Genomic DNA, 23,490 nt, shown 5'->3' on the forward strand with positions numbered 1-23,490 from the left:
AGTTGGAGCCGCGCCTCGTTTTCAAACTGTATGGTTTGACTAAAATGAACAATGACAGCAATATAGTCCACGATGAGCAGCGCTAAAATCAACCTGCGTAGTTGTCCCTCCATTGTGACATTAGAAAGTGTCACATTTATCTTGCAAGTGTACTCTTCTTCAATGTTTTGTTTACTTCCTGGATTTTTCCCGCATGGAGATTCTGACCAATCAGGAACAGCTTTCTCACACAAGGCATTTGATCTGGTCCGCTTGTAAATGCTGCCGTGAGAAAATGAGTCCCTGATTCAGACCAAAGCAAGACAACTCTAGGTCTGAAAGCAGCCTAAACTCTCAGTGAGAAAGCAAATCTCAATATATTGAGGTGCTGCTTTAAAGTGCAGATTTTAAATTTGAAGGGTTTTAGGTGAACATGTTATATCACTAGAACATGACACAATGAACTACTGAAAGATAAGAATCCAGTACATTCTGCCCAAGGCTTTAATTTCATATGAAACATGGTACAGTGATGGTTTTCTGGGACATGGTGATGTCAACATTTTTTGCTGAATAGCTTCTGTCTTTATCTATATGCAGTCTGTATCTGATCTGCTGTATCTGAGGAGGTGACGTGTGTTGTCACACAGAGAGAGAACATCACCCATCGATATTGATGACATCTGGTTGTACTTGAACTCCAGTGGAACAGCAGGCAATTTAGTCAGACAAATACTATATAGGAGAGCACTAAATGTTTTTAATGAGGATCCTCAGTTTGGCTGTTTTCATTTTATTGTTATTATCACCACCCATCCTTTTACATCCTCTATGAGCTGATGCTGCTTATTACAGAAGCACACTGAGAACGTTTTTTACTATATATTCGAGTTGGAAAACAGGATTGTTTTCACCCAAAATCTCTGCTTGTTTCTCAGAAAACATTGCATGAATAAATGAATAGCAAACAACAGCATGTACACCCTCTTTGCTTTTCTAGAATGTGTGCAGCACTCTGTGGTGCACTGTGGGAACAACCTGCCACTCAAAGCTGGACGGGGCTGTGGATGGGACGAACTGTGGGGAGGACAAGGTGAGACTTCCATTTCACAAACATGAAATGAACAAGACATGGAGACTGTGATGAGAATACAGTCAGTGTTTGATTTCTAAAGGCAAAGGTGGTGGTGGAAGAACTACTCAGAACTTTTGTTGTAGTTCAAGGAGCAGTACCACAGTCTAATAATACTTATAAAGTTTTAAATCATTGGATTATAATTAGTGATGCATTAATGTCTTTATTTCATTCTGCATTAATATACTGCCAAGTAAGAACAAGAAACAGCATGTGTTCATTTATTTAATGATGTCATTTATGCTGGTTTTTATCAGTGGTGTTTCAGTGGGGAGTGTGTAGCAGTTGGATATCAGCCAGAGGGTGTAAATGGTGGCTGGGCTTCGTGGAGCGAGTGGTCGGCCTGTTCGAGGACGTGTGGGGCTGGAGTCCAGAGCGCGCAGAGAGACTGTGATAACCCGGTGTAAGTTTGACTTTTCAGCCAAAAATAATGCAAAATGTTTTTTGTTTTTAGCTATTGTTTTGCAATTTAATTCATATTGTAATCTGGGAAGAATAAAGCACAATAAAGAGTTAAAAAACCAATCAAAATTAACAGAACGTTACATCTCAGTTGTAGAGCTGTAGATGAAAGGCTGGTTAACTTTAGGTAGAAGACACATTTTCAGTCGGTAGATTGTGATGTAGTCTCTTTGTGTGAACATGGAGAGATGAAGCTGTTTCAGGCAGCAACAGGCTGTAACTTAATTCATACCTTTCCTCTATCTCAAGTCTGCCAGTGAGAGACACTAGAAGCCCAAACTATAAGGTTAATTGCCTGGTGAGACCATCCTGATGACGTGAGCTCAACATTCTGTTTCACTCTCTGTATCAGTCTGGCCCTGCTGCCGCTCCAAACACTTTCAGTGGGCGGGAGTACTCGCCTTGAAAGACAAACTCCTTCAGCCAATTAGTGTAGCAAAACACCAGGGAACATCTTCATCACTGGTTGAAAGCATTTCATCATTTAACATTACAGCATGGTACGGCAACCTGAGTGCAAGGTGCAAAAACAAGCTCTCCAAGATTGGCAGCATGAGTCATCTCAGCAATATATTTGACAACGCTGTACGCAGGAAGGCAAAACATGTAACCGTAGATGCCTCACATCCATCACACTCACTCTTATTGCTGTGTTTACTCTACTAATGTTAAAGCTAACCCGTGTTGCTATGGGAACTGCCATTATTGTTCTACAAGCTGCAGCCTGCATTTTACGTCATCAGCTACAACGCAGTCCCTGATTGGCTCCAATTGGATTTTAATTTCTGAAAAGTTTTTGAGGTTGCATCAAGTCTTATAAACAAAAATAAATCACAGATAGAGTTCACAGAATAAGTGGGTATGTTTGCAAAATATGTTTTGGGTTGTTTGTAAATTAGAAATTAAATACATATAAAGGCCCTGACACACCAAGCTGACGGTTGTCTGTTGGTCATTGTTGCCGTCGTTGGGCGTCAGTCGCCCTAGTTTTTGTGGTGTGTCCCTCAGTAGTGGCATTCATCGGCTGTTGTTGGCTTTTTAAGGCCAATTCAGCATGTTAAATCAATGGAGCCCATTGGTAAGAGAATAAATAAATTGATAAAAAATGTTTTGCTCATTCAACATTGGTTGTGTTGTCGGTATGCTAACTGGCTAAAGAGTGTCTTGAGTCTGTCCTGTTGGTCTTCCTGTTTCCCTTTTTGAATGACGAATACAGAGTACCACCGCCTGCTGGTATGAAGAGCTATTTCCTCTCACGCAGGCGCAGCATGTACATGCTCACTGGCTGTGGGCTGTAGTCTTTGCTGTGTGTTCAGGTGCAACTTTTTGGCTGAGACACAGGCAACGTGAGGCAATGCAACAGTCAGCCTTCGTCGATGCTTAGATATCAGTTTGGTGTGTCTGGGTCTTAACGCATCTCCTCTTTCCTCCACCATTTCACACAATATCACACAATTGTAAACATAAACGTTAAGGAGCAGCAGTGAAATAACATCTTCGACTATCCAACAGTCCAAAGTACAGAGGGAAGTATTGTCTGGGAGAGAGGCGGCGGTACAAGATCTGCAACACTGCACCGTGTCCTGATGACCTGCCCTCCTTCAGAGACATCCAGTGTAGTCACTTCAACAGCTTGCCGTACAAGGGCAAGTTCTACAAGTGGGAGGCGGTCATCAACAGAAGTGAGCAGAATAAACCTGATCACAGTTATTTAGGCAAACTTTAAAGAAGAGCACCTTTGGGTTGTTATTGTGTGTGTTCATCTTTATCACAACTTTGTGCCTTATGTTGGATCTCTCTTTTCAGTGAACCCTTGTGAGCTGCACTGCCGTCCACTGAACGAACATTTTTCTGATAAGATGCGTGATGCTGTCACTGATGGGACGCCGTGCTACCAAGGCAACAAAAGCAGAGATTTGTGCATCAATGGCATCTGTAAGGTATCAACACTGTACCTACTAATTAATATGCATCCTTGTCTTTTCTTGAGCGTTTGATCTGTTTTGTCTCTTGATTTCAAAACAACATTCATTGACTATTCTGTAATGTAAATCTAATTCCATGCGTTGCTGCTCTGTTAGTCATGCAGTACATTTAGTTGACCCTCGCTTTGTTTTCTCTGCAGGCAAGTGTTGTACATTTGACATTCTGCATGAAAATGAGCTTGTTGATAGAAAAACATCGGGGTGTGTTATCTCTCTGCCGCTGCCTATCACCCCGGGCCAAAATGCCAGTCACTGATACAGAAGTTGTTTGGATACTGAGTGGACAGCGATCACAGACGCCGGGTCTCTGATGTCATGACATTTGGTGACATTTTTGTCCGGAAGCCACATATTGTCAGACTTACCTGGAAACAGTATTGTGTTTGAAGGGTTGTTGTAATGTTAAAGGCCAGATCAGTATTTCATTATTTCTCGGTTGATAATCCATAAAAATATAGATAAATATTTGAGAAAATAAGAATAGGCACGGTGGTGCAGTGATTAGTGTTGTCACCTCATAGTAAGAGGGTTCCTGGTTCGAACCCAGGGTGGGGGGTTTAACCCTTGCATGCAGAGTTTGCATGTTCTCCCCGTGTCAGTGTGGGTTTTCTCCAGCTTCCTCCCACAGTCCAAAGACATGCAGGTTAATTGGTGACTCTAAATTGTCCGTAGGTGTGAATGTGAGTGTGAATGGTTGTCTGTCTCTGTGTGTCAGCCCTGTGATAGTCTGGTGACCTCTCCAGGGTGTACCTTGCCTCTCGCCCAGTTTTAGCTGGAATAGGCTCCAGCCCCCATGACCCCTAACAGGATAAGCAGTTATGGAAAAATGAAATGAAAATGACAAATAATAGTGTAATTTTTGTCTCATCTTAGTCCTGACAGTCATTTTCAGAGTGTTCCCATCCTATATTCTGAATTACGGTCTTATGGGACTAACACTGTATTTGGATTACATATTGCACCTTTAACCACATGGGAGCAGCAGCACAGTATGGGGTGTGACAATAATGCTAAAGCAGCACAGAACAATTTCAAGGATTACTGGGATTTTCACTTCCATCACCTGCCTCATCTAAACAAGTAAGGCTTATCTAGTCTTTGGGCCCTGTCTTACACCCGATGCAAAGTGGCACACAGCACAGCGCAACTGTAATTGCTTCTTTCAAGCAGATGCAACTATTTTTAATGGCTTCATTGATTATTTCAGGAACCAAAAGTTTAGTTTTATAGGTTTATAACCGCAGGTTTTAGTTTTGCTGCTTAAAAGTTTCACGATATTTGCTGCGGTGACATTCACTGCTCTTATTGCATCATAATACCAAAAACCACTTGCTTCTCCAGTTTGCTTAATCTGCCATGTAAATAGCAGTTATTATGGGACTGAATACAACCCTGTTGCCCTAGTGCCTTCATTTGCACCCAGATTATGTGTCGTTAAACTAAATTGGCAAAAGTGGAGTTGGACACACCTTAAATGGACTTGCCTCATGCACTTCAGACCACGCATTGTAGATTGTTTATTTGGGGCCCTTTACATATTTGAAAAACCGGAAAATTTGTTCTTGATCTAAAGAGATTCTCTTTGTCTTTCTCCAATGTCTATCTAATTTGGCTCTGTTGTGTAATCACTGTCAGGTTCATTCCAGATAATGCATTTCTGTTGTTGCATCTGTGTTGCAGAGTATCGGCTGTGACTATGTGATTGACTCCAGTGCCACAGAGGATCGCTGTGGGGTGTGTCATGGTAACGGCTCCACCTGCACAACTGTCAGGAGAACATTTGAGGAGACTGAAGGACTTGGTATGTTTCTTAATAACTGTGGTTTAGCATTAGGCCTCTTCACGGCAGATATTTTGACATGGATGACAATTTGAAACAAAACATCGCTCCCTTTTCCCTTTGGTAATAGCACAAAGCTCTCCACTGTAGCTCCTCCATTTTCTCAACTATGTGTTAACTGTGTATCAGGATACCTTGTCTTTCTCTTTCACTTACTGAAAATATGACGTCCTTCAGGCTACGTAGACATCGGATTGATCCCAGAAGGAGCCTGGGACATCCGCATTGAGGAGGTGGCTGAAGCTGGGAATTTCTTGGCGTTACGCAGTGACAACCCCAACAAATATTTTCTGAATGGCGGCTGGACGATCCAGTGGAACGGAGAGTACAAGGCAGCCGGGACAGTATTCACCTACGAGAGGACAGGACATCTGGAGAACCTGACGTCCCCTGGACCCACCATGGAGCCACTGTGGATTCAGGTAGGATCAACAGCTTAAAGGAATAGTTCACCCAAAAGAAGAAGGGAAAGATATCTGTTGTCTGTGATTGGTTTGTAGCGTGACTCCTGTCTGACTGCTGAGTGTGGCCACTTCCTGTGTCTGTCCTTTCAAATTAAATACCCACATGGTCCAGTCATATAGGTTTTGATTTATTTTGACAAGACGCAGCTCCTAATAGAGTCTCACATTTTTTCTGCGACTAAGTGAACAATAAAATCTTGCCGAATAATGACCTTTCTGGTCGACTAATGTTTGGTCGACATTGTTTGTTGTTATGTTTGGTTTCCTGTTTAGTATTACCCAAGTGTCTTGTATCCAGTCATGGACTCATGGAAATCCAATCACAACTATTTACGCTTAACTGCTGCTAAACAAGGTATTTTTGGATTATCCTTGCAGGATGGAATTTGGTTCTATTAATGATATGCTTTCACTTTTTACAGGAGCTCTACTCTCCTTAATGCTATTCAATAGACCGAACCATAGAGAAGCTACAGAAGTTAGCACTATATACAATTTATGTTGTTTATAGGTGAACCATTCCTTTAAAGATATAAACTGTGTTGCTCAAATGGAGGAAATCATATATATTCATAATGAAAAAAGTGTGAGTGCCGATGTGCGTGAACCTTTCTGGGAATGCAGGATCTGCTTTACGATGTTCACTTGCATTCAGTCACGTCAGACGTAGATCTTATTATGGTTCCCGGTTGGTGGTTCCCTCTCTCCAACAAGTTAAAGGGGGTCGATGCTTAGATATCTGCTGTGAGCGTCCAAGGACAGCGGGATGTCGTTTGCTGTAAAGCCCTCTGAGGCAAACTTTGATTTGTGATATTAGGCTTTCTAAATAAAATTTAATTGATCTGATGTCCTTGGAGCTGGCAGAGTGTGGCTTTCAGTGCTGAACATTGCCAATGTGTGAAAAATAAGCTGTCTGAAATGAAGCCATCCCTTTTTAATCCTTTCTTTATGGTTTGTCAGATGTGGCGGAAACACAAAGAAGACGTGTAAAAAAGAGTTTTATTTTGTGATTTAGTTCCTAGGAATATTTTTCAATAAGTTTTCCACATGTGGTCCAGAATGTGTTAGCCATTGTCTTGTGTGTTACAGCTTCTTTTTCAGGAGACAAATCCAGGAGTGCGGTACGAGTACACAATCAGTCGAGACACCATGGAGGATAACGACATCCCTGCGTCAGTTTTCTTCTGGAAATATGGTTCATGGACTGAATGCAGTGTTACCTGTGGAACAGGTAGGAAATAATGATGGTTTTGACCAGTGGTGTAAGGTAGTTACAATGGGCCCCAGTGCACGCTATCATGCACATACCGTCTCGTCACGTGATCAGAGACTTGACAGTGAATAACATCACCATACATATTACCAAGAGACCATCACTGCATATCTGTATATAACAAAAAATACTAAAGAAAATAAGAAAGTATTAACTTAACAATTTTAATAGCTGATTTATAGTGATAGAATAAACATGTAATTTTTTCATCGATGCTATTGACTGTTTTACCAAAAAAGAAAAAATAAACATGACAAAGATGGGTTTCCCTTTTTCATGGGCATACAGTATATCCTCCTCAGACCCTGTGTCCTCATATGAGAACATCACATTTTGGGTTTACTTGAACTTTTACTTCGTTCTACTTAACATAGACCTGTTGTCCTCATCCGTGGACACTTTTTGTGCCATCTAGTGGTAGCAAAAGTACAATACACTACTCCATGTAAAAACAAAATGGCAGCCATCTCTGCCAAGTCAGTCTGCAGCCGATCCCGACACAAAAGTGGACAAAGTCCAAAACCTGATCACATTTTATGGTTGAAACTTGTTTATTTATGATTAATAATGTTTGTAGTTTGATATGGCAACAAATTTGACCAATTCTAGCAACAGTAACAAGATAAGATTAATTAGGAAGTACTCGTTTGAAGACATTGGGACTTAACTATCGTTGACAATGTTTGGTTTTTTTATACTTATCGGGTCTTATTGATTTCAAATAGCTAAAAGTTAAAAATGCATACCATAAAAAGTTCAGGCACAGTAGGATAGAGTAAATGTTCATAATGGAATATGAGTTCTTCTTTGAACACAGACATATTTTTCAAGGTGACAATCACTCATAAGGGCCCATTCTCCACTCATAGCATTGTTGGAGGCCCCACTCTCAGGCGCACTGTGTGCACTGTCTGTGTTTACGTCCCTGGTTTTGACATTGAGAGGTTGGTAGGTAGACTGAGAGAAAGGCTGGAAAATCTTTCCCTCTTAGTTTTGAATGCACGTCCTCGAGTCCTTAGAAACAAACTTGGACTGTATTCCGGCTGTGTCCTGAGTTGATATTTTGATTGCTAAGCTTTATTTAAACACATGGGAGCCTTTTTTATGGCAGCTGACACAAACACAGGCAGTAATGTGATGTATCGGTACTATATTTTCCTGGCCTTGAAGTTTATTTGGCATTCTTGTGCCGTGTGCTGTCAACCCAAGATTTACTCTCCTTTGGCGTTTCACCGCCGTGCAAAATGTGCCTCACCTTATATTTGTGTTTTTTTCAGGTCTTTGTTTCTTGGATGCTGCTTACGCTCTGGTAACTGGTTGCTACCTTTTTATAAAGCCCTGAACTTACCTGAATGCTGTGGGTGTACACACCACAAAACATCCTGAACACAGAGAATAAGAAGACAATACAGGCAGTGGGCAGAGTCTCTGCAGAAGAAACACACCGCCACACACTTTTAGAAGGTCGTAAGTGGGAGGGATTACTTTTGTTTAGGTTTATACATATTTTATTTTTAGGAGAATCCCGCATAGTATATCTTTAAGCAGTAGGTCCAACCATGGTTGGCAAAGTTGAGCAAGTCTGTTGTGGGTTTTTTGTCATCATGAGTTCTCATATCAAGGTTGGGTCTGAGTGCTTGAGATAGAGGTTTTTATTCACACAGGTTTGTACCTTTTTAATGCACCTGCTCATGACGAAAGAAATGACGTGTCAGCGATTAAAGATTAAAGTAGATCCACTAGTGAACACTATATTCTTTCTGCATTCTTTGAGACTAGCATTGCTTAAACAAAGAATTTAGCATTGAGCTTTCAGAGACATTTTCAAAGACACTTCAGGGTTGAAACAAGCGTTGAATTTGAATCATGTCAACACGTGTAAAAGTATCAAGTCACACATCGGACTGGAGACTTTAATGTTCACTTTGCTGACCTGAAACGAATGCAGACATCACTTTGAAACTAACCAGCTAAGTGACATATTTTGTACCCACTCTTTACCTTCGAAAATATAATCTGTCAAGACTGATGTGCAATTATTTGAAAAGTGACATAGTGAATAGATACTATAGTACATATAATCTTCTAGCATGTAATCTGTGATGTCTTTTAAGAAAGAAAAGATTTTATGAATTTATTTTAAACAGATATGCGGTCACTGTGTGTGGATGAGGGGATTTAACCTCATTATATCTGCTGCATAGGTAAAATTGGGATTCCCTAAAATAACTGTAATCAAGAGATTGCACTATTTGGCTTTACTATTTATTTTTTCCCCTGTTATTGGTGTTTTCTTTTCAGTTGCTGCGTTTGAATTAGCTTAAACATGTTTAATGTGTACAGATGGAATCACAAAAGCTAACATTACGGGTATTAATTTATACTAATTTATTTATCTAATTAAAAATAACATTAAGCAAACACAAATGTAGTGCAGACTTTTCTGGATAGTCAAAGACGCTTTACAAAGTACAAGAACAAATCAATTCAAACATGAAATGATCATCAACAAACGAAAGTGTTTTAAGAGGTTGTAGGCAGTTTACGTATTTTTGTGATTCGCATGGCAGAGAAGTATGTTAGAGTGGTGCAGGACATGTATGAGAGCTGCAGGACAGTGGTGAGGTGGGCTGTAGGTGTGACAGAGGAGTTTAAGGTGGAAGTGGGAGTGCATCAAGGATCAGCTCTGAGCCCCTTCTTGTTTGCTATGGTGATGGACAGGTTGACGGATGAGGTTAGACGGGAATCTCCATGGACTATGATGTTTGTAGATGACATTGTGATCTGTAGTGAGAGCAGGGAGCGGGTGGGGTGGAGGTATGCCCTGGAAAGGAGAGGAATGAAGGTTAGTCGTAGCAAGACAGAATACGTGTGTGTGAATGAGAAGGACCCAAGTGGAACGGTGAGGTTACAGGAAGTAGAAATAAAGAAGATGGAGGATTTTAAGTGCCTGCATGCAGGTTGGAACGGGTGAAGAAGTGTCAGGTGTGATGTGTGCTAGAAGAGTACCAGCAAGATTAAAAGGAAAAGTGTACAAGACTTGGTTTGGAGACAGTAGCACTGAGGAAAAGACAGGAGGCAGAGCTGGAGGTAGCAGAGATGAAGGTGTTGAGGTTCTCTTTGGGAGTGACGAGGATGGATAGGATCAAGAATGAGTACATCAGAGGGACAGCTCATGTTAGATGCTTTGGAGAGAAAGTCAGAGAGGCCAGACTGAGATGGTTTGGACATGTTCAGAGGAGGGATAGTGAATATATCGGTAGAAGGATGCTGAGGTTGGGCAAGAGGCCTAGAGGAAGACCAAAGAGGAGATTTATGGATGTAGTGAAAGAGGACGTGAAGTCAGTTGGTGTGAGAGAAGAGGATGCAGAGGATAGGGTTAGATGGAGGCAGATGATTCGCTGTGGCGACCCCTTAAGGGAACAGCCGGAAGAAGGCAGTTTAATTATTTTTAATAATATTTTTTAATTATTACTTTAACCCAGTTCATCAGGTTTCAGAGACCTAGCTTGTCTGAAGTTCACCTCTAGCTCCTTGTTGCCATCGCCTCTCCATCCCTCACCTTTACCTTATTTTGCATTTTTACTCTCTTTCTCTACCTCTCTGTGCAGAAGCAGTATAGACCGTGATGTTCCGTCTTCTGTATTTACTCAGTTGTTCAGATTCTTTCTGCCCGCCATGGTGAAAAACATCTGTGCACGTAGGGGGAAATTGTTTTTATGATTGGGCTGTCTTGTCTTGTAGGTTTTTAAAAAATGAATGTAATTAAGTTAAGGTCTGTTCAGGGTGTTTTTGGAGCCCCGAGAGCTGGATGCAGGTTTGTTTTCACAGCAGTGTTGGGGAGTTGTTTGTGGAAAATGGGGGCAGTGCAGCAGCAGCACTGGCAGAATGAGAGATACCTGTTTAAATAGATCTTGAAAAACCCTAAAATGGACCTGCCTTTTTGGCTCTATTGCTGTGAGCACAGTATATTGTATTAGTGTAGAAGTGTAACTCAAGCAGAATATAAATTTTGAACCTCACCTGTAACAACACTGGCTTTAATATTCATCTTTACTGCTGCTGTAGAGTGATGTTTCTCGCATGAGGGTATGTGTACCCCTAGGGGTACTTTCGAGTATTACAGGGGGTATGTGAGATTTTAATTATATCACTAAATTGTAAGTGCAACTCGTCGACAAGTGCTGTATTAGTGTCATTGAATAACAAAAAATTGGTTTGCCATTAATTAAGTGATGGATTCTGAACATATTTGGCTGAGAAAATATTTCAAAAACTTTTAGAGGCACTGCTGTAGAGGAAATAGTTGGACTTCTTTCTACCATATGTGACGTTTAAATTTGCACTTCTCATTCCTGGTCGTGGCAAGCTGCCTTACAAGTAAGTAAAGTATATGTAAATGTATTCTTCAAAAACTTACTCCACTCTCTGACTTAATTTTGATTCAGCTCATCAGCAGACAATACTAATACTGTCTCCATGCACCAGCAACAGGGTTGTACCCACATTCCAAATGCATTGGCCCAAATTACGTTATTAGTTCAAGTGGCTGTTGAATATAGGCAGGAAATCCATATCAGCAGCACGTAGAGCGTTTTCCTGCCCATATTTCTTTTTTCTTTCTGTCTCCAGCTGGCTTTGAATCTTATGTCTCTGTAGGTGTAAATTAGGTTCTGGGCAGGGGGCACTTAGAGGTGAGAGGTCTCTCCTGCTCTGATGGGGTGGAAATCAACTCAAGAGGGTGAGAGTGATGACAGAGAGAGGTGTCACAGAGGAGATAAGCCTGTCACAGCTTTAGGAGACATGTCCTTTTATGTAATGCTGTGTGAAACCTGGACGTGACACTTTCCAGTGTGGTCAATACTGAAATGTATTTCCATTTTAGCCACCTAGAAAAGGCTCTCTCTAAGCGTACAATCACCACTTTAGTTTGCTGTCAGAGCGATTCAGAGCAGCCGAACTTTCCCCTTAATCAACCGCTGGTGACGTCAGTACCAGGCGCCTTCTAGCTACAAGACTATTATTGTTATTACAACATCCACGTGTTTGTCTTAGTCACAAAAGCTCCTCTCTCCTCTCTCTGGTATTCCAGGTGTTCAGAGGCAGATTGTTCACTGTGTGGAGAAGACGACTGGGATAGTGGAGGAGCACCTCTGTGACCCTTTAACCCGACCTGATGATAACCAAACCAGCTGTGACAAGGATCCATGTCCGGCCATGTGAGTTCACCCTCCAGACATCGTTTACAAAATGAGCCCAGCAGCATTCACAGACACACACTCGGAGATGAAGACACATTTTTCAATCCTTGCAGAAGCAATGGTCAATATTCTGATCGTTATTTTTCTGAGCTATTATTTTGAAAGTAGGTCACTCAGGCATCTTTTTGAGGTACTAAGTTTGGAATGCCGGGTTTAGATTCTGTCTTATTTTGTTATCAATATCTATTTTTAGCTCGTCGTTTTGTCATGGGAACAAAAGGTCTTTCACAGAAAACTTTCATGATAGTTTTCGTCAACCTTGTGTAACATCTTGGCCAATGGACAACTGATGAAAAATAGCCTTTTGGCTTATTCTGGCAGTGTTTTTTTTAATTTGCACGGTCCCTTCTTAAATAAACTTAGCGAAACTGAAATAACAAAATTAACACTGGTTTCCAGATACTCAATTTGCCATCCGAAGTCACTGTTTTAAGATAATGAGTCATTATTTTAGGTTGCTAAGTCATCTTTTTGAGATACTAGGTTTGCAGTGCTGAGTCATTATTTTAAGATAACAAGTTAGGGTAACACTTTACTTAGAGGTATATACATAAGGGTGACATGACACTGTCATAACTATGACATGACACTGTCATGAACTTGTCATAAACATTATGTACATGTCATAAACGTTTATGACTGCTGTCATTAAGTGTCATTCGGTTTTTGTAATGACAAGTTGACATTGTTTGGGTTGTCTTGATTATGACGACTTGACATTAATCAAAGTGACATTACCAGAAGTTGTCTTTGTCATGACAAGTTGACATTAAATTTGTTTGAGATGTCCTTATAATGACAACTTGACATTAACATAAAGACATCTTCTGGTAATGTCATCTTGGTTAATGTCAAGTCATCATTTTGAGAAACTGAGTTTGCAACAGTAAGTCCTTACGTTGAGATACTCATTATTTTTGCGAGGGTGGTATTTTTCACAAGGTGGAAATGACCGAACCTTTAAAACACAACCATCTAAATCTGTATGTGAGTCAGCAGCGTCTGCAGAGATGTAAAAGTATTGTCATTTTCTCTCAAATGTACATCAAATTGGAAATACGTGCACCTGTGTGTGTCTCTGTGTGCAGATGGTGGGTTGGGGAGTGGCAGAAGTGCTCAGCGAGCTGTGGGAGCTCGGGCCAGACGAAAAGGACAGTGCTCTGCATCCAGGCAGTGAGTACAGAGGAGCAGAAAGCACTGCAGCCCAGTGAATGTGAACACATCCCCAAACCTGAGTCACTGTCCTCCTGCAACACACACATCCCCTGCCCAGCAGACTGGACCACGGGCAACTGGTCAAAGGTGAGTCTGAGTCGGAATATTAAGCTCTAGTTTGTCAGCAAATGAAAACTGTTCTGCATCTTGTCAGAAATTGTTAAAGCCACTTTAACATTTTCTAAAAAAGGTTTCTTTCTGAAAGATTATGTTAAAGCATCTTTCAAGACACTCAAGGACACTTTACAAAACCAGATAAGACAGTCAGTACATAATTAAGGTTAACAATAAGCAATAACAAAGAGTAACAACAACAATTATGAAATGCATGTAGTGCATTTCTGCATTTTGGCAGCTTATGGCACAAGATGTTTCCACATCTCAAGCTTTTACAAAATATAAGAGCTGAAGATTTGGCTATCACAGAGACAGAACCACATTGCTGATTCTTTAGAGCCAGCATTGTGCATTACCTCAGATCTTCAGTTGTGTGACCAGGGGTCTCATTTATAAAACATTGCACAGGAACCGTACTGAGTTAAGTGTGGCCAAAAATTGAAAATATATATATATTTTTTTTAATCTGATTTATACAACCATGTGTACACCTGCCAGTGTGCAGTTTCCTTTTGTAAATCCCAAATGATCCTGCTGATCAATGATTCAACAAGTGAGTATGAAGGCAGTATTTACATATATGTATACAGTATGTGTACAGCAATCATTGCTCCACACCTTGCCGAAATGATCGCAACAATCAGTGGCATCCTCCAACCTGGAATATCACTTGAAAATGGAAATTTGAGAGTTGATTTATTCAATTTATTTTAATTTATTTCGGTTTTGTTGTGGCAAGCCTGACCGGCATTATGATCAGGGCTCCTAATGAGGACATAGAGCATGATGATTGTGTGAGAGCTGATAAAAGCTTTATTTCAAGACTTTGGTAATTTACACAATCCATACACTGTGTGCAGGAGGGGTGAGGATGTGTGTGAGGAGACTGGAGAAGGCAGAGTGTGTGTGGCAGCGACGGCAGTGTCTTCAGTGCACTCTGAGCACTCTGTGACAGCGATTTTACATACAAAAACTACTGTATCTGGAAACTAAAGCTGTACTTGGTGATTCATTCACCGCTTTAAACTATTGATGCCCTGGTCTGTAATTACTTAATTATATTTTATGTGTGAGTTTCAACAACTGCGGTGCGCTCCACAGCTGACCACAACTCTCACAAGTAGCGCACTATCCAGCCCTCTGCTCTGCACTCTGGGGGTGGGAGTGGCCTCGTTTTGTGTGTACCCATTGGTTATAAATGAGACCCCAGAGCTTAAACTACACAGAGCTCCTGATGTTTGTATGTTTTGTCATACTCGTCTCTTTTTTCTACACGTAGACACAACTTGTTGGTTCCTCAAACTAAAACTTGATCTACAGGCGTATTAACATTTTGGTTTTGTTGCTAATTAGCAAATGTGAACATGATGAACATGGTAAACAGTGTGGCTGTAGACTCCTTTATACTGTATCTGTTTGAGTCCTGGTTATTTGGCTCTGATTGTGACCCTGAGGAGTCCCATAGCTCAGGGTAACTAAAGATGATCCGGCTTCTTCCTTCACGGCTTTTAGGATTTAGGTTGATATGCACAAAGAGCTTAGGCTGCCAGAATCACAGTTAAATATACTCGATGCATTTGATAAAACAGCTATCACTGAATTTTAATGCCTGGTTCACGCTACACAATATCAGCCTGATTATAGACCGACGTAGCAACGTACAGTGTCGGGATGTATCGTGAAAGACAGTGAGTGTCGTGCACGATAATCCATCATTTCATCTCGTGTAGTGTGTCATCGTAGACGACAACCAACACCATGTTACAACAGAAATTCGAGTATGTTTGATTTTCTTTTTGTCCATCACGACAGAGTAAAAAGGGAAAAATGATGGTGTGAAACAGCAGAGGCACTTTTTCAATCCGCTGAGTGCTGCCATTAGCATCGAGCTAGCAAAGAATGTTATTTCTTCATAATGGAGACAGACAAAAAGTAATGAAATTAAAAATAGTGGCTTTTACTCACCACAACTGCAGAGGCTACCAGCTTCATTAGAAACAGACGACATTATAAACAGGCCGTTATTTATTAATCCCTCTGTATTTTTAAGTTTTTACTTTTTATCCGCTCCCATTTGCCTTGATAAAGTTAATGCATCGCGCCATCATTTCAAACTCAACACTTCCTGTATCTGTTTCAAATTAAAAGCACCTTATAACCTCGGCTGAGAGAATCCCTCCATTTTCTAAAAGGGCTGTTATTGTGAAACATTTGCAGGAAGTTGTTGTGGATGATTCAGTGGCTTGTATGTTTGTAGACGGTGCTTCAAATGTAGCTCCTGCCATCTGGTGGTGCTTTTTACATTACTGCAACAACATTTCGGCTGGCACATGAACAGTGACTGAAATAATAGTAAGTAATAAAAATAGGACAAGAATAACCCGATGACATCACTTAGTTGTGAAAGGCAACCGGGGATGATTGGTATGGACCAAGTCACGGTACGATTTTATGACTCCACGATCGCCTAATGTGACATAGTGACTTTCCGAACAGGCAGAAATGTTGTGTTGTGTGAACCAGGTATAAGTTTGGCCTAATCCTGATCTGATGTGTCTTTTTTTCCACGCAGTGTTCGCTGACTTGTGGAGGCGGAGTACGTCGCCGTAACGTGACCTGCTCTAGAAACACAGGGATTGACTGTGACCCTCAGAAGAAGCCCCACGCTGTGACTACCTGCAACACCCAGGACTGTCCACCAGTGGCTGATAACTTTGGAGGTATGGACTGGTCTGGAAGCGGCTGGTCGAGCAAAGAAGTGCTCAATGAAATCAACTCCATACCTGAAGTCAAACCTCCTCCCAAATACAGCACCACCAGAGCCCAGCCAAGAAACAATAATAATAATGACCTCAACAACAATGTGGAGGGAGATTTTCACTATCACAATAACATTGAAAATATCGACCCCTCTGCGGAAAACAGCGTTCAAGTTGACGATTTTTATTATGACTATAATTTTATCAACTTCCATGAAGACTTGTCGGACGACTTTGATGGACAAGATCCAGAATCCAACGCTCCCCAGGAGACCAAGCCAACAGACAGTGTGAAAGAAAACACTGACATGGAAACAACAAAAGCTCCTTTAACCATTGATACTGGTTCAAAGGCCACTTCCTACACTTTGAACACTGAGGAGCCACAGAGCACAGATCTGGACAATAAGAAGGACAACGGAGCAACAAAGGAGCCTATGCAAACAAGTTCTGAAGATTTGGATGACTTCCTGTCTGAGGATTATCTTCTGCCGGTGTCTACCACTCGCTCACCGCCATTGTCTACAACTCAGCGTTCACAAACACATACAGAGACACATGACGAGGATGTGTGGTGGTCTGAAAACATCAGCACAATGCCTGGTCTGGCTACAGAGGAGCCTACACAAGATGTGAAATGGGAGCAATATGGAGAGGAGGCTGAAAATAACTATGACATTTTCACTGAGGATGTGACTCCAAAAGACGCTGCTCCCACACCCGGACATCAAACCACAATCAGTACTATTGTCGCTGAAACAGTGAGTACTCAGGCGACGGATGAACATGATGATTATGAGTACAGCTACAACAAAAAAAGTACTTCAGGTCCAGATGTAGAGAGTCCTGAACCTTTAGGCTCTCCCACACCAGAAACTGTAGTTCACGTTCAGACTGAAGTTCAACTGGACGAAGGTGCTTCAGAAATACCTCTAACAACCAGTCAGTCAACAACATTTACAGCCGCATTCACATCGGAGGATCTGGATTTGGCTCAGACTAATTTTGATACAGTATATGACACTAGCGAGGGTGATTCATGGGATACAGACCTCAGCACAACCTCACTTCCTGCCTCTGAGACGTCCACTCCTCCTCTGCTAATCTCAGGTAATCAGGAGGCCTCCGAAGACTCCACATCGTTAACTGGAACAGAAATCATACCTCCTCCAAACCTGGAGGGAGCCACTCTGCCTCCCCCAGCTGATTTCCTGCCAGCTACAAAGGAACAGATGCCGACCAAACCCGCCTTCACTGAAAGAACTGGAACAGATGCCACATCCCGCGCTTCACCATCTGATTTTGCTGATTTTGATTACAATGAAATAGTCGTTCCCCCGATGCTGAGGAGAAGCGGCAACACCAATTCTGGTCCTTCGTACCGGCTTCCAACAAACGCAGCAACCCCTCCTCAACACAGCACAACGCCAGAACATCTCATTGAATTTCCAACACCTGCTGTGCCGACCTTGCCAACACATCCGCCTCTTCTGTGGCCGCTTCCAGTGCTGACATCTGCCCCAACTTCAGCTTCCACGCAAGTGACTGCTGCCGCCTACTGGGTCACCGGCAACTGGAGCACTGTGAGTCTGCATCAGTCCACGCATTCTGCTGTTATACTCATACTGTGGGACAAAGCACAGCTGCGTCTCATTATTTGTGTCTCTGTCTGCTTTTATTATGCAGACACAGCGTCTAGGTTTGGCCCCTGCACACATTTTAATTCTGTGGAGACACCATTTGACCTCAAGCTAACGCAGATAATCAAGGCTCAAGACCTTTATCTGTCTCCGAGGGGCAATTGGTTTTGCTGCAGTAGCAATAAAGAATATAACACAGGGGTGGACACACACCATAAAAACCACACATACTGTACATAAGCACAGATAATAAAGAACATGTGTATACAGTAAAAAGGTGAGCATAAAGGTGAACGTGAGCACAAAAGCTAGAATAATAGTGACGAAAAACAAGGAAGAAACGTGATGGAGATGGGCTGATGCTTCCTGTACTTTACAGAGTGCAGCAGTGAAATGGCAGAGAGTATGCAAGAAAATGTATATCTATTAGTTTTGACTGAAGGTTGTCTGACGCAGGAAGCAGAAGGAAAGACACTTAAATTCTAAGTGCAGGGGGTGGGAGCTGTCAGAAATAATGGATTCTGCTTTCTTTAGCAGCTGTTTGTTGTACAGCTCAGATTTCAGATTCCATTTCTATTTTCTAATGTCCAATTATGTGATGAATTTTTATGGCACATTAGACAAACAGTTGCTTCTGCTCAAACCCCGCTGTGCTGTCCATAATATTTAAGGAATTTGCATTGATTTGCATATCATGTAAGTGCTCAAAGCCTGGTCTGATTTGCATTGTTATCTGTGAGGTTTGTTGTGAATGCTGGAATAGTTTTAACACCTAACCCTGAAATCACAAAGTGGAAGTGGTGTTCTGATGTGTTACTTCATTTGTGGACAGTGCTCCACCAGCTGTGGTCTGGGTGCCATCTGGAGGACGCTGTCTTGCAGCACTGGCTCAGACTCTGACTGTGATCCAGCTAAGAGGCCTGTGCCAGCCCAGAGGTGTTACCTGCGCCCCTGCGCCATATGGAAAGTCGAAGAGTGGAATAAGGTGAGAAAACTTAAACACAACCAAAGACAACCAAAATCAATGCTTTAAATGGTCATTCTTAGGTCCGATTTTTTTTTACAAATCTTTACCCTAGAAAATATTTGGATTTGGTCAAAAGTCCTATCATGTCTTGGATTTTTGGATTTATTTACTAGTGCGGTGGCTGTAGTGAAAGCAATGTCCGTCAGTCCACTACATTGGTCCAAAATCATATGGATTGCCATGAAATTTGTCACAGACATTCATGGTCCACAGAAGATAATAACGACTTTGGTGATCTCCTGAGTTTATCTTGTGCCACCATGAAGTTGACATTTATAGCTTTGAGTTAATTGTCCAGATATACAGTGAATGTAGTGTCATTAATTTTGTAACAGACACCCATGTCTCCCTCAAGATGAACTGTGATAACTTTGATGCTTTAGCTTTTCATCCAGCGCCACCTTCAGCTCAAAGTTTCACTTAGTCAAAATGGCATTCAGCTTCAGCTGTACTTACTGTAGTGTTTGGTGGTAATGACCAAATTTCAGCATGCTAGCAGACTAAACTAAGGATGTGTTCCCATCACCTAGTAGTGAAGTAGACTGCACAGGGTATAGACTGAAACATAATGTTTATTGCAGTGACTTCTTCATAGAAAATCTTCACTTCACATACATAAAATCAAATGGAGATGAGCAAATGCTACCCCATTTGGTTTTTACCCACCTGAAAAAGACCCATGGTTGCCCCCTCTGGGTTGGAGGAGTGTTAGTACCTCAAGCGAGGGAGTTCAAGTACCTCGGGGTCTTGTTCAGGAGTGAGGGTAGAATGGAGCGTGAGATGAAACGCCGGTTTTATGCAGCATCTACATTGATGTTGGTGCTGTGCTGGATCATCGTGGAGCTAGAAGGCGAAGCTTTCGATTTACTGGTCCATCTACGTCCCAACCCTCACCTATGGTCATGAGCTCTGGGTAATGACCGAAAGAATGAGATTTTGGATACAAGCGGTTGAAATGACTTTCCTCCGTGGGGTGGCTGGGCTCTGCCTTAGAGATAGGGTAAGGAGTTAGGACATCCTGAGGGAGCTCGGTCAGTTGAGGTGGTTCAAGGATATGGTCAGGATGCCCTTGGGGCGCATCCTGTTAGAGATGTTCTGGGCACATCCAATTGGTCGGAGGCCCCAGGGCAGACCCAGAAAACGCTGGAGGGATTACATATCTCATCTGGCCTGGGAACGTCTTGGGGTCCTCTAGAAGGAGCTGGAAAGTGTTGCTGTAGAGAGGGACGTCTGGGGTGCTTTGCTTGGCCTTCTGCCCCACTGAGCCGGCCTGGATAAGCGGATGAAAATGGATGGATGGATGGACTTTGTCGTAAATAATAACTACTAATGATATTGATAATAAAAACCTAATAATAACCAAGGTGAAACCATAGTCAACTGCGACACCATATATTTTGTAAATTAATCAAATCACATTTATTCACAATTTACATACATTTCAATAAGAGTATGTTTTGTAATGGTATCAGTTTTTGTTTCAATAGATATACAATATTTTATTTCAGTAGTGTTTATGTTACAGGGGGTAACGAACAAATAAAGTGATGTCTGCTTTGATGACGTGGTGTGTTCTGAATGGAGGGAATCTTAACAGAGAGCAGGGAGTATGGAGTACTGTTTATGTACGCTGTGTAATGAAACCTAAAACAAAGCATAACTGGTAAACATCAGCATGTTGGCATAATCATTTGATATTAATTTAGCTCAAAGCACCACTGTGCCTACAGTATGTGCAGCCTCACAGAGGCGCTAGCATGGCTGTAGATTTTATTTCAAAACAAACTCTGATGAGATTGTTTGTATAAAACTGAAAATGATGAGCCTGAAATAAGATGAAGATAAACTGTCCCAGACAAATGATGTGGTCAGACAAACAGAAGTACTTTTAGTATAAAAATAGCTCTAAAGGGATTTTCTTGTTATAAATATTAACATCTATTAGCCATTTAGGTCAGATGTTATCTTCTGTAGTCGGTCAGGGGATGTTGGAACTGCTGCTTGGTCTTTCAAACATCCATCCATCACTTCAGTTCATATCAGTGAAGTTTGTAAATGAGTAATTAAACCCATTAAACCCACACAGCAAACCAAGCTGCCTGTGACTCACTACTACAGCTCGTGCTGTCTGAATAACAATCATGCCACGTCTTCTCCCAGTGCTCCAAGAATTGTGAAGGCGGCGTTAAATCACGAGAGGTCCAGTGTTTCGACTTGCGGGATCAAAGGCCCCTGCGACCTTTCCACTGCCGGGCCATGTCCTCCAGGCCGCACACCCGGATGACCTGTAACCTTCAGCCATGTCTGGACTGGTACACGTCCTCCTGGGGTCAGGTGAGTCATATAAAGAAAATGATGTATTTTCTGGTTTTCTGCTAGAAAGGAGAAGTGTCACTCAAAGCTTGCCTCGTGTATTTTTAAATAAAATGGTGATATCTGGGATTTTGTTCTCTTTATACAGGGTCCCCATGGGTTCTTAAAATGTCTCAAATTCAGATTGAAAGGGTTTTAAATGTTTCTTAGTCACATCACTGATGTAATTGTTGGTGTTGGTGCTGTAGGAACCATAATTACAACAGGAGGGATACACTATTCGACAGGGTATCAGACTTCGACACAACATGTATGTGCGTAATGCCCCTATTTTTAGCCCCCTCAATGCACTTAGATCAAACAATGAGTTTGCATCTGTCAACTCAGACATCGCAAGCTATGAAAAATGGGAAAAGGCAAGTGTAAGGACAAATGCATTGCAGAGCCTTAAACACAGCAAATATCGTCAGGGTCATTTTTACCGTCCATTTTAAACTGACATTAATGTCTTTACCTGGAAAGAATATATTTTCACTTTTGATGTGTATTTCCATCGCAAGTTTGGGCTTAAATTTCATTTAAAGTGGTGTTAAAAAGGTCTTAAATCTATCTGGACACCTTGTTATATTACTGAACACATATTTTTAATGCATGTCTTCCTTGTAGCTATTTGCCTTTTATTATATTAGTTTTTTGAGGTAACCATTCACCATCAACATTTTGTCTTTCATTTAAATCATGTTATTGTAGAGTAGTAATGGTGTGTGTGGGGTCTTCTGGGTTGTTGATGCCTTCAAGTACATGGGAGATTCTGAGATTTAAGCTTGAGCAACTGAGTAGCATTACATTCACAAGCTGTATCATCAGAAGACAGTCAATTATTCGACATACTGTTGTTGATGAGTGTAATATGAATTTGGTGGCATATTGCAGTGTATGGCAGCGGTTACTGTTGCCTTAGATTTCACAGCTTCTCACATGTATTTGAACTCAGCAACAAGTGGGACATTTCAGAACAATCTGTGCTTTCAACCATGCAACAATCATGTAACAACAAAGGGCTATAAATGGTCACAGTCAATGGATTATCACTTTGAAGCAAACGCCAAGTCTCTGCTCCTTGATTTTTCTGAAAGTGACAAAAACAAATGGCTCTTCGGGAAGTTCAGAAAATGCATTCAGAATGTCAACAAACTGTTGTCAATGGTGGTGATGAAATGAGTGCACAATTTGCAGCGCAGTGGTGAGTCATGCAAAAATACTGGTATGACCCTGACTGTGCACCGTCTACCGTAAATAACACTCAAAGAAACGTCTTGCGCTGTTTCCTCCACTGTTGAAGCTCAGCAGTCGATTCAGTCAAGGCTGTACATGTATGCACTTAAACGCATAGATTTATAGATTGTATGTGTGTGTGTGCATTGTCTTAAAATGTCAGTGCTCTGAGGTGTGTGGGGGAGGTGAGCAGCAGCGTATGGTCACCTGTCCAGAGGAGGATCGATGCGATGCGGACCTTCAGCCCAGCAGCATCCAGTCGTGTAATAGCCAGCCTTGTGCTCAGTGGCTTACTGGATCATGGGGACAGGTACACACACACACACACACACACACACACACACACACACACACACACACACACACTCATAAAACAAAATACAGTTACCCTGCATGATGTATGAGTCACAGACCAATTTAACTTGGTGTGGTATTATTACCAGAAGGAAAACATATCTAAACATCTCGTCATGTTCATGGTCACAGGGAAGCAACCAACAAAATAAAACTGATGAATAAATATTATTTTATTTTATTTTATTTGAATATATATAAAACCCAATACTGGATCAACGATCAGAGATCATTTAATGCTGAATGAAGGGGTAGGTGTGGTTATGGAGGTGACATAATGGCCTAAAACATAGAGTGTGACCTCTGAGTTAGAAAAGACGAAAGATGGAAGAGGAGAAAAGAATCAGGAGGAGTATCACTGCACACTAACACACACTGAAAGACGATAGAG

At 41.5% G+C, this 23,490-nt stretch overlaps 1 protein-coding gene across 1 annotated transcript in view; it reads left to right on the forward strand.

Moving 5' to 3' along the window:
- Positions 1-23,490, forward strand: part of LOC126397276 (A disintegrin and metalloproteinase with thrombospondin motifs 7) — a 101,298-nt gene that overhangs the window by 59,673 nt on the left and 18,135 nt on the right. Inside the window, exons 10-22 of the mRNA XM_050055971.1 lie at positions 980-1,072; positions 1,372-1,517; positions 3,089-3,258; positions 3,383-3,516; positions 5,242-5,362; positions 5,579-5,823; positions 6,955-7,096; positions 12,231-12,357; positions 13,488-13,701; positions 16,304-18,073; positions 18,963-19,115; positions 21,318-21,491; positions 22,909-23,055. Of these exons, the coding sequence (XP_049911928.1) occupies positions 980-1,072; positions 1,372-1,517; positions 3,089-3,258; positions 3,383-3,516; positions 5,242-5,362; positions 5,579-5,823; positions 6,955-7,096; positions 12,231-12,357; positions 13,488-13,701; positions 16,304-18,073; positions 18,963-19,115; positions 21,318-21,491; positions 22,909-23,055 (3,636 nt within the window). The remainder of the gene's footprint in view (positions 1-979; positions 1,073-1,371; positions 1,518-3,088; positions 3,259-3,382; positions 3,517-5,241; positions 5,363-5,578; positions 5,824-6,954; positions 7,097-12,230; positions 12,358-13,487; positions 13,702-16,303; positions 18,074-18,962; positions 19,116-21,317; positions 21,492-22,908; positions 23,056-23,490) is intronic.

This window comes from Epinephelus moara, chromosome 1 (genome assembly GCF_006386435.1).
Source record: "Epinephelus moara isolate mb chromosome 1, YSFRI_EMoa_1.0, whole genome shotgun sequence".
Lineage (NCBI taxonomy): Eukaryota > Metazoa > Chordata > Actinopteri > Perciformes > Serranidae > Epinephelus > Epinephelus moara.